Consider the following 12,359-nt stretch of genomic DNA (forward strand, 5'->3'; position numbering starts at 1 on the left):
ACGGTTCGTTTGTTTAAATATCACATCACATGTCCATCATAAGATTAATGGGAACCTGTGGTTAACTGTCTTTTCGGAGTTAAACTCCACAAGCGTGGCCGTCACACACACACACACACACACACGCACACATGTCCACAGCGCAGCAGGCAGAGGCAGGGGAGAGAGAGATACCCGTTTCTCTTTGGGAGAATTGTTTAAATTATGACAGATATGCTATATACATTGGATTTAGTATTTAGTTCATATTTTTTTTGGTGTATTTGTTTTCTGATTTTAACGCTATAAAGACCGTTGCCGTGCTTGCATCACTCCCTTACTCCTCCTACCAGTCCCTATGGCCACTTGGCCAGTGGGAAAGCAACTGGAAAAAACTGTTTTGGGGGAGAGTAGTTGGTAGATCTGTTTAGAAGTGGACTTTTCCTATAACTATGTTCCTGTAACTACTTGGTCGGAAAGCGGCTATATCATGTCAAGTTCTCATCTTACACACACACACACACACACACACACACACACACACACAAAGACACGCACACACACACACACACACAGACACACACACACACACACGCAAACAGACACACACACACATACACACACACCACATTTAAAAGTAAACTTAAAACTCTCCTCTTTGATAAAGCTTATAGTTAGGGAGTGAGGAGTTGCAGCACACACACAGAATCACACAGAATCTATCTCTCACACACACACACACACACACACACACGCAAACATACACACACACACACACACACACACACAGAATCACACAGAATCACACACACACACACACACACACAGAATCACACAGAAACAGACACACACACGCAAACAGACACACAGACACACACACACACACACACATACACACACACACACACACACATACACACACACACAAACACACACACAGACAAGTTGCAGCGTTCGTCTAGACCTGCGGGGGAGGGTATATAGCTTCAGACATGGCACCCCTTCTCTTCTCTGGTTCTCTTCATAGTTGTCAGATTAATCTTCCATATAACCAATGATATAATCAAAGTAGAGGGAGGCAGGCCAGTACAGCCCGATCCGGCAGGGGAGAGTTCTAGCCCGACCAGGCTCCTCTCCTTAAACCCGTCTCTCCCACTTATGCTGTTATAGTTTTAGACTGCCAGGGGACTTCCTTCCTTTGACACACTGAGCCTCTCTCTCCTCTCTCTTTCCATCTGTGTGCATCCATGTCCCAGAAATGCTTGTTACTAACGTAGCTCTGGGGAGCTTATTCCCCGGAGTCCTTATGTGTTTCTTTTGCCCAGCATGTTTCCTTGGATTAGGGTGGCACCTAAATCATGATTGCAGCAGTCCCGGTGGTCCTACTCCGCACCCTGCTATGCCCTGTTACACCCCGCTACGGTCTGCAGTGCCCTGCTACACCCTGCTATGCCCTGTTACACCCCGCTACGGTCTGCAGTGCCCTGCTACACCCTGCTATGTCCTGCTATGCTCTTGTTCCATTATCTTTATTGTGACTATTATTGCCACTGTTCATCACACCCCCAACTGGCACCGTCAGACACCGCCTACCAAGAGCCTGGGTCTGTCCCAGGTTTCTCCCTAAAGGGGAGTTTTTCCTTGCCACTGTCGCACTAAATGCTTGCTCTTGGGGGAATTACTGGAATTGTTGGGTCTTTGTAAATTATAGAGTGTGGTCTAGACCTACTTTATCTGGAAAGTGTCCTGAGATAACTCTTGTTATAATTTGATACTATAAATAAAATTGAATTGAATTGAAACATACACACACCCACATACGCAAACAGACACACACAGACACACACACACACACACGCAAACAGACACACACAGACACACATACACACACACACACACACACACACACAGACACACACACATACAGACACACATATACACAGACACACACTCAGACACACACACACACACGCAAACAGACACACATTAAGTTTAGACACCAAAACGACTAGATAAGATTCGAAAAACAAATCGTGGTTTAGATTAAAACACTCCCTAGACATGAACACCTATTTCCTGGGAGGAAGTGGTTTGTGGTGAACATACGAGCGCCCCGACCGCGCTAAACACAAGCAACATGAAACAGCTTTTATACAGCAGCAGTCAATGTGGTCCATTACTATAAAACAAAAACAACTTCCTTTCCAGGTTATTTAAGGTGAGCAGCTGCATCAGAGGTTCCAAGCAGAAAGGGCTGGAGGAACTTTATCAGAAGCAGATGCTAAGAAGGGTGGAATCTATCCTGATAGTTCTCATCCCTTACAGGCTGAATCTATCCTGTCACATAGTTCTCATCCCTTACAGGCTGAATCTATCCTGTCACATAGTTCTCATCCCTTACAGGCTGAATCTATCCTGTCAGATATTTCTCATCCCTGACAGGCTGAATCTATCCTGTCAGATAGTTCTCATCCCTTACAGGCTGAATCTATCCTGTCAGATAGTTCTCATCCCTTACAGGCTGAATCTATTCTGTCAGATATTTCTCATCCCTTACAAGCTGAATCTATCCTTTCACATAGTTCTCATTCCTTACAGGCTGAATCTATCCTGTCAGATAGTTCTCATCCCTTACAGACTGAATCTATCCTGTCACATATTTCTCATCCCTTACAGGCTGAATCTATCCTGTCACATAGTTCTCATCCCTTTACAGGCTGAATCCCCTCTGTGATAAACAGGGCTGTACTTGAAACTTTTTTCGCTGTCCCGAAGATAAATTGGAGACGGCGACCCAGACCGGAGGAACCAGATAGACAGTTATCCACTGAGTAAGTACAAGACAAGTTATGTTTTACATCGGTGCGATTATTTCCGATATATTGAGCAAATTGCTTTTGATTTTAGTTTAGTTTCGCCAACTGTAAGTCAAGACTGGTTTCCCGAGGTACGAGGCTCTGTTGGGGCATAGCTCTCTCTCTCTCTCGTAAACCCTTTCACGGAGCTCCCGCAGCTCTTCGTTCAATAAGCTACAAACTCATTTGATTAGCATGAAAACACGTCCCAGAGAATGACAGAGTGGGTACACATCCGTTGTTAACCCCTAGGTTCGGTTTGCACCGGAATTGTCCTTTAACCCTCCTGTTGTCCTCGGGTCAAATTTGACCCGTTTACAAAAACTTTCTATATCAGAACTATGACAAAATAATGTTGACAAATGTTGGAAAAAGCTACAAAAACGCAGGAAAAAAAACAAAAATCGACAAAAACATTTTTTTTTAAACGCTGAAAAAAGTTACCAAAAATATTGCCAAAGGTGACAAAAACTTGATAAAGTGACAAAAAAACTTGGAAAAAAACACGCCAAAGCGCCAAAAAACTGTTGAAATTTCGACCTAGAAAAACACAAAGTTGCATGGTCGACAGGAAGACAACAAAATGGTTAAGAAATAAATCTCGGACCATGTTGTTGAAGTTCAGAATTTATTTTCTTTCAGACCCGAGTGATTATATTAAGTATACACACACAGTTATTAAATGAATAAAAACATTGTAACCAGACAATGCAAACAGAGACAAAAGTTCATACACAGATTCAGATATATAAAGATAAACTAACGTCAGCAAATAAACGTGACATTATGAAATGAAAGTTGATTCATCTTTTGAGTTAAACACCTCATATTATGCTCCTTTTTAAGATTCATAATTGTATTTAGAGGTTGTACCAGAATAGGTTTACATGGTTTAAAAGGTAAAGTAAGTGATGGTAATCTCCTCACGGTCACCAAGCTCTCTGTTTTCCCTGATACTTCATATTTCATTTGATGCACACCTGAACCTTGACGACAGATATGGCACCGTCTGACATGGTGGCTCGGACGGTAACATGTTCACCTTTGAGAGTCAGACTTTCTTTAGCTTTAGCTCTGACGAACCCTGACTGTGGGTGCTTGATGTTACGCATCTCATAAAAAAGGCTGCGATCACACTGTTTATTATTGTCGAAGACTCCCACTGCGTACGTGTTTGAGTACATGATGAACCAATAAGGGACAGAAAACATGATAGCCACTTTTTCAAGGCATTCCTCTTTGGTGTTATTCTGGAGATCGTAAGTGAAGACTCCAACAGCTCCACGTGCAGAGAAACTGTTCTTGTTGAACTGAGCTGTGCCAGATTCAGACGGGCCAAGTGTTGGCGACAGAGGAATTTTACAGAATCCACTTTTAATGTACACCCTGGTGACACAAGCAAGAAAAAAAAAACCTCGGAGTTAGTCACTGAAACACTTTGACATTTTCTAGATCAGGATTGTCAAACTCAATTCCGCGAAAGGCCACGCTGGAAAATAAGAATCACATCCAGGGCCAGACATGTTTAGGTTATTCACATGCTATTATTTCATCGCAAAAGTCAAGCATCTTTTATTATATTATTGCATGTCTCATATAATCTTCTCACTTACAGCTTGGTCGACATAGAGACCCAAAAAAGTCAGCAAAAAAAAGTAACTTAGCCATCAAAGAAAAAACAGCAAAAAAAGTTGAAAGAAGCAACAAAAACATTGCGGAAAAAATTTTGTAAAACGGGACAAAAAACATTGGGGGGACTGTTAGCTTATATTTACTAAAAGAGAGAAAAATACACCTGATAGCAGCTCCAAAGCTCCCAATTCTCAAAGTTCAAAGTTTAACCTTTCCAGGTTAATTAAGGTCAGCAGCTGCATCACAGGTTCTAAGCAGAAAGGCCTGGAGGAACTTTATCAGAAGCAGATGCTAAGAAGGGTTGAATCTATCCTGTCAGATAGTTCTTATCCCTTACAGGCTGAATCTATCCTGTCAGATAGTTCTCATCCCTTACAGGCTGAATCTATCCTGTCACATAGTTCTCATCCCTTACAGGCTGAATCTATCCTGTGAAATAGTTCTCATACCTTACAGGCTTAATTTCACATGTTGCCATCTGCATCACGCTTTAGACTCCCAAAACTCAGAACCAACAGAACACTCTTTTGTATCTGCAGCCATTCTACTTCTTAATTCTATAAAGAACCATAGATAACTTATTGACTTACTATTTATTGATTGTTTACTTTTTTATTGTTTTTTAACTATGCCTGCAAGGTAGGCAATTTCTGTATTGTGTGTGTGATTGTGTGTGATTTGTACTGTACTATCTGCTGCACAAGAAATTGCCTCATTGGGGGACAATAAAGTAACTTGAACTTGAACTTGAATTACACAGCTTTCATTTTCAGAGATATATGTACGAGTGCTTCATGAGAACTGCCTGATCTTGTAAGGAAAATACACACATTGGTAAAAAGTTAAATATATACTCACTGTGGGTTACACAGGATGAACTCAGAGCACTTATTCTCAATCTCAATGGTGCACTCGTAATCGGGTAAAGCTTTACTCGCCATGATGTCTTCAACCTGTACAGGGAGAAAGAGGATGAGGGTGATTTGGTATTGATTATAGTGTCTATATAATGTCACACATCTGTTCTGTCAGACACACTGTGGAGGTTTCTGAGGACGACCGACAGACAGACAGGCGGACAGGCAGACAGACAGAGAGAGACAGACAGACAGACAGAGAGAGAGAGAGAGAGAGAGAGAGAGACAGACAGACAGACATCTGAGATATGATATATTTCAGATTAATGTAGTGGAGTAAAAGGTAGCATATGTACCTCTGAGATGTAGTGGAGTAGAAGTAGAAATTGACATAAAATGGTCATACTCAGGTTAAGCATAAGTAGCTTACATTTGTACTTAAGAACTTCAGAAAATTCACTTAGGGCGCTTTCACACCTATAGTTTGTTAGACTCGGTGCGATTCGAGGGTGAAGTTGGATCATTGTTGCATTTTACATTTGGCTCGGTTTGCGTTCACACTGCACTTTGTCAAACACCAAACACTGTAAACACACGTCAACGGTGGAGAGGGTCGCTTGTTTATTGGACAGAATGGACCTTTTTCACAGCAGACATTTTGACTTGTCATAGTAGGAAAAGCACAGCTGAAATTGATAACCTTAACAATGGCTCAAGTGTCCCAGTAAGCTATTTCAGTGAGCAGTGTTTGGAATAATGCCGTTTAAAAGAACAGTGTTAGGTAACAACGTTATTTTTTTTTCAGTAACGGGGTAATCTAACTAATTACTTTTCCCGTCGTTACAACGCCGTTAACGTTACTGGACGTTAAATGCGGTGCGTTACTATGCATTGATTGAATAAACTGTGTAATCCGAACGCACCCCTGGCTCACAGCTAGTGAGGAGGTGGGTTAATAACGAGGTAAGTGATTATGATTGGCTAAGGCAGAGTCATGTTTTATGGTAGCCAATCAGAGCCAATGTTTTTACACACATGCCAGCACATGCGCCACACACACACACACACACACACACACACACACACACACACACACACACACACACACACACAACAGCTAAACAGAGATTCGATGAAGCAGCAGAGATGGCGAGTCAGGAGCAATCCGATGAAAAGTTATTCATTGTGGTCAAAGGCAAGAATGTGCATGTAATGTGTACATTATGTCCAGGAGCGAAGACTTTGTCGACATCCATTGTAAGCAACTCTAATTTAACGAAGCATCTCACAACGACACACGCATCTACAAAGCTAGTGGCCAAAACCACCGATACCTCCACCACAGATGATAGCTCGCCATCCACTAGCAAAGAAGGACTCGGAGCAAAGTCCTCCAAGCAGCAAAAGCTAGATCTTTCTGCCTCACAGCAAAAAAAACTGCTCAACCAAATTCTTTGACATATAGCAACTTTTTTTTTAACAGTAACGCAAAAAGTTACTTTCCCTGGTAAGGAGTTACTTTTATCATAGAGTAATTCAGTTACTAACTCAGTTACTTTTTGGAACAAGTAGTGAGTAACTATAACTAATAACTTTTTTAAAGTAACGTTCCCAACACTTTCAATGAGTCAGCATGCACAATACCAGGGCCTCTCCTTAGTGGAATGCAGCCATCATTAATGGTTTTGAATACACCGTGCTTTTCCTACTATGACATGTCAACATGTCTGCCGTGAAAAAAGGTATATATCTGAAACTCGCCGACACTTAATAATAATGGAGCAACACCACATTTATAACGTCTCAGTGTTTCTGGTTCTGCTTTAGTGTTTCTAATATTTTATATTATTATTATTATTATTACTTTGTTGTCTCATAAAACAATACATGAACAGGTAAAAGTGTTTGACTTACAGCAGCGATGAGATGATAGTCTGTTTGGATGCTTCTAACAGCCCAGGTGTGGTTGAGACTGCAACTCGATGAAGGGGCAGATTGATGTTGTTGTTCAGACAGGAAGTGGTTTCATGAATCTGGTAAGTACAGCTGAGTTCTGAAAACATTAAAACATTAAGAGGAAAGAGAGTTGGAAACACTGAAAAATGTAAAAACTCACTAGAAAAATTGAATAAATTGTATCCAGTGGATATAGTAAAATAATTAATCGTTCTAATAGGTGCACACTGTAGATAGATATGCATGCACACACACACACACACACACACACACACACACACACACACACACACACACACACACACACACAGTGAAGCTGCCCCCTTTTTTGTGTGTGTGCGTTCTGTTGCTGTCTTATTATTTGTGTTTTATTGCTTATTTTTTATTTTTTTACTTTTTTTTTCTTCTCTTCCCTGTTGTGTGATGCGTTCCCCCTGCTCCCCCTTGGTATTTCTATTGAATGTTTATATGGTGGGGAAAAAATGTAGTAGGATAAAGAATGTAATGCTTTTTGCACTTGACACTACGAAAAGTACTACAATAAAATACAAAATAAAAGGAGAGTTTGCTACAGTCCACAAGAAGAGTGTGGCCTAAGGTCTAAGCATAAATATGTCAGAGATACATTGTAAACAATTAAAGGGTGTACAAGGAAAATATTGCAATACCTCCACCTGTAGGAGAAAGCCATAGAAGAAGACTTCTAGGTCAAAGGAGAACCTATGCAGAATCATTGTAGCTATCAGCAGTCATGAGGGTTAAAAGAAGTGCACCATAGTTGTCACAAAGCCAACCAAAGTAGTAGTTAAAGCTTTAACATTGTATAATCTTGACCATCAGTAGTATGGTCTAATATAATCTATAGCCACAGGATTGCTCCAGTGTCGCTGGAAATGCCGCCGTATGTCCTTTATTTGTGTCCGTAACCCTTCCTCTTTCTTTGTGTTGTGCAGGGTAAATCCAGACAGCTAGCTAGACTATCTGTCCAATCTGAGTTTTCTGTTGCACGACTAAAACAACTTTTGCACGAACACGTTCCACCAAAACAAGTTCCTTCCTGAGGCTATTTAGCAGAGGCTATCTCATAAAAAAACATGAAAAGGTTAAAGTGTTTGACTTAAAACAGCAAGGAGATTATAGTCTGTTTGGACGCTAAAAGTCTCCTTTAGCATCGGGACTTTTCAGGGGCGGATTGGCCATCGGGAATAACGGGAACAATCCCGAACGGCCGGTCCATTTCAGGCTGAACCGGCCGGTGGTCAATAAGTTTTTTTTCTTTATTTATTTTTATTTTTTTTCTTTCATACGCGACCGGCCTGGCCGGCCGTTCAGCTGCAGTGGAGCGCTGTGTCTGTGTTTCAGACCGGGCCAAACTAATACTTTCAATCTTGAGGGGGGGTACGAGCGGCCCCTCCTTACTTGGACTGATCCTCGTTTTTCCTCATGTATGTCCTCACCCAGTGAGCGTTTAAGCTCTTGAAGGAAGGACTCTGTTAAAACAATGAACAATATTGAACAAAAGACAATGGCATTGAACAATTTTATAATAAATGAATATACTGTTTGGAACCAGTGCAGTCAAAATAAAGAACACCCCCGCAGTAATGGAAGGAAAGTCCCTGGTCACTTCCCCACTGGCTTCTGGAGCCCTGACATGAGAGACACCGGTCTTCCGACTCTGGCTGTGACTGGGACCTGCTGTAACAAAAAAGCTGTTGCTTTTTACACTCAATGACACAAACTTTACCTAATGCTATAGGCACAGGTATATAATATGTTCTAATTCTAACCCATGACTTGTGATCATGTTGTATACCATTCCAAGATGTAAAACTAGATCTGGAGATAAAGTCTACATTTAAATTAACATGAATGTCAAAAAAACCTGCTTGTTTTCGGGATGATCTGGGCCTGCCATAAATAATGTTTCCATCACTGTCCCTCTTAATCCACCTAACATCTTGCTTGCTGGTTTGATGGATGACTGGTGGAAGGCTGACTGGTGGATGGTTCTGCTGACTGATCCTCGTTTTTCCTGACATCCGATTGGCTCAAACTTAAGGCGCCGAAAAAAGAGTTTACTTTCAGTCAGGTTTGGATTTGTATGAATGCAACAGAGACGGACGTTAAGAAATGGTGAAAAGAAGGAAAGAAGAGAAAGAAATGGGTGGGGCCAAAAAAATAAGAATGAAAAAGAAAGAAATGTTGGCACAAGAGGCAGCTAAATGGGCCAAATTAACAGACCTTTTCCGTGAAAAGGGTGCTGTGGCAGGAGGTAACGTTACAGATGAGGAAGGAGGACCCAGCAGCATGGACAGGACAGGTGCACGATTAGTGATGTGTTTATTATACACTGAAATTATTTATATTTGCATTTAAATATAGGCATATATATTATATAAGGGATAATGTAGAGCGAGGCGGTTTGCTATAAAAACGATTGTATTAGTTTCGTGCCATGAATGCGGTCTGTTATTGCTTGATAACAGTCCGCTCAAAGCAGAGCGTTGCCATGGACACGCAGGATTCTAACTGTAGAGACAGAATTATTTTCTTTAGCGGAAGCAATACAATCGTTTTTTAAAACAATAAACTCCTTTTTAAATCAATAGTGTGTCAAATTATTGATTTATTTTGTAGGTAGGTAGCCATGTAATAAAAATGTGCTGTTATCATGTTATAGCCATGTATCCCTTACATATTTAGAGATATATTATATATTATAAACAGCAGTTTGCAGTGTGTCATCACACACAGACAACATCCTTCTATAAGCAAGGAATCTCTGTATCTCTGTATGTATATTAGCTGTTAAGGTCAGTGATGGAGAGGGACAGGCTGAGGATGACCCCTGCAGTCATATTGATGAGGAGGCAGAGAAGAGGAGGAGCAGGAGAGAAGAGGAGGAGCAGCAGGAGAAAAGAGGAGGAGCAGCAGGAGGAGAGAGGAGGAGGAGCAGCAGGAGGAGAAGCGAGGAAGAGCAGGAAACAGACAGGTAGAGGGGCAGTGCAGGGCTGGGTAGGCAATCATATTAGGCATATCACTCAATCAGATATTTACATATAGGATAAAATGCCAATAGTTCCACATACTAGATAATAACTTGACTGAAGCACAGATTGAATTAGAAAATGTTTTATTCTTAGTCATATTTATAACTGATGTTCTTCTCATGCATATGTAGCTGCACAATCAGTAAGCAGAGGCAGGGTCCATCACAGGGGAAGCTGCGCCAGGGAGCCAAGCTGAGAAAGTAAGGACACACACACACACACACAAATCTCTATTTTATGGGACTTCATTGTAGTTTTTGAGTATATGAGTGTGAGTATTTGTAACTATTTTATCACTCCAACTGACTGTGTACATGACATGCTGGTAGTTAGCAGTATACTGTGACTTATGTGTTCGAGATTAGATTTTGCTGACCTGGTTGTGTTCAGTGCAGTGGTGACTTGCTTATACAACCTGAGGAGGCAGGTGTCATCCTAAAGTTTCTTGAAGGTCTTCAGCGTAATCTGATTCTCTTTATACCATAAATACACTATTAGAATTAAAATAACTGCAAAAAATCCTTCTGCTCGTGCACCAAGGGCACTCGCGTAAAAGGCCTCTCCATCTTAAAGTCCCGGGCTGATTTTCAGTCCCAGTACGGCCCTGGGACTTTTGACATCTCTCTTTGATGCTCTGGGTCGGGACGTACTGACTGACATGCGGTACAGAATGGGACAGTTAGGTTTAGGAAAAGACCCCGGTCTCCGGGGGAAAGTCCTGTGTTTTTTGACCCATCCACCCCTCCAACCAACCTCCTTACGCGGCATTTCGGTCTTTCATACTCTACTGTTGTCTCTCTACATACTACTCTCTACTGTTGTCTCTCTTCATACTACTCTCTACTGTTGTCTCTCTACATACTACTCTCTACTGTTGTCTCTCTACATACTACTCTCTACTGTTGTCTCTCTTCATAATACTCTGTACTGTTGTCTCTCTACATACTACTCTCTACTGTTGTCTCTTTACATACTATTCCCTAGTGTTGTCTCTCTACATACTACTCTCTACTAGAGCTTAGATCGAGCCCAAAAAATTCATTGCAGGCATTCCACTAACCGACAATTTCCACTGGATGCGGAACGTCTGCGGAACGTCTCTGGAACGTCGACGGAGTCATTAGGTTTCCAGTAAAGTCAATGTGTGTGTTTCGACTGACTGCAGAACGTCTGCGTCCCTACTCCGTCCCAGTTCCGTCAGTCCGCAGCCCTCCGGAGCAGATACGCAGAGGTTCTATTTTTGACGGACGACGGACAGCTCCGCAGCAATTCAGCACAATTCAGATTGTGCGGGACAGGAAGTCGAGCACAGAAACAAAATAAAACATCCGGTTACATTTCAAAATAAAATACACCGTGCTCACGGCAGGTCATTTCCCTGCACTCCACCTTGAAAAAACAGCACAGAGTTGTTTCCCCTCTACTCCTCTGGATGGAAACAAACTGTTGTTGGTTTTGTGGTTCTGTTTATAGAAACTACATCCTGTTATATCGCGCAAACATACGTGAATTCGCGAGATCTTGTGGTTCGGCTGGCCGCAGTCGTTACGCAACAAATCCGGACCTGGTGGGTATTGACGGACAGCGGAGCACGCAGCCGTTCTGCAGCAGAGCTGGTCCGCAGATGTTCCGCATCCTGTGGAAATCCACGGTAATTTACCGTGGTGACAAATGAAACGATTGACGTTGAATAAAAAAGAATAGACCTGGTTTTTAATGAAAATGCGGAGATGAGGAGAGGAGCTTTAGCCTCGAGCAGCCATGCGATTCGTTGGTAACGTGATCTCCGGGTTCCATAGTTTTGTTCGACTCACAGTAGATTAATTTCTTGAAAACATTTTGTATTTAAGAAATAAATCTCGGACCATGTTGTTGAAGTTCAGAATTTATTTTCTTTCAGACCCGAGTGATTATATAAAGTATACACATACACAGTTATTAAATGAATAAAAAAATGTAACCAGACAATGCAAGCAGAGACAAAAGTTCATACACAGATTCAGATATATAAAGATAAACTAATGTTG

The 12,359-nt window shown here is 41.5% G+C and overlaps 1 protein-coding gene and 2 long non-coding RNA genes across 4 annotated transcripts in view; 1 reads left to right on the forward strand and 2 right to left on the reverse strand.

Moving 5' to 3' along the window:
* The window catches only part of LOC116048216 (bryoporin-like), a 59,631-nt gene that overhangs the window by 21,365 nt on the left and 25,907 nt on the right, over window positions 1–12,359 (reverse strand). Inside the window, exons 2-3 of the mRNA XM_035994496.1 lie at window positions 7,238–7,268; window positions 5,325–5,419 (exon numbers count right to left, since the gene is read on the reverse strand). Of these exons, the coding sequence (XP_035850389.1) occupies window positions 5,325–5,407 (83 nt within the window). The 5' untranslated portion in view covers window positions 5,408–5,419; window positions 7,238–7,268. The remainder of the gene's footprint in view (window positions 1–5,324; window positions 5,420–7,237; window positions 7,269–12,359) is intronic.
* LOC116048183 lies at window positions 8,712–9,381 on the reverse strand. 2 transcript variants are annotated; one of them, XR_004104580.2, is made up of 3 exons: window positions 9,165–9,381; window positions 8,874–8,974; window positions 8,712–8,767 (listed from the first exon to the last, which is right to left on the reverse strand). It is a non-coding gene; the product is annotated as an uncharacterized LOC116048183 (long non-coding RNA). The 2 variants fall into 2 exon arrangements; XR_004104579.2 differs by having other exon boundaries at window positions 8,874–8,977.
* LOC118493712 lies at window positions 10,206–10,532 on the forward strand. Its single transcript, XR_004895668.1, has 2 exons — window positions 10,206–10,274; window positions 10,464–10,532. It is a non-coding gene; the product is annotated as an uncharacterized LOC118493712 (long non-coding RNA).

Source organism: Sander lucioperca, chromosome 2 (assembly GCF_008315115.2).
Source record: "Sander lucioperca isolate FBNREF2018 chromosome 2, SLUC_FBN_1.2, whole genome shotgun sequence".
Lineage (NCBI taxonomy): Eukaryota > Metazoa > Chordata > Actinopteri > Perciformes > Percidae > Sander > Sander lucioperca.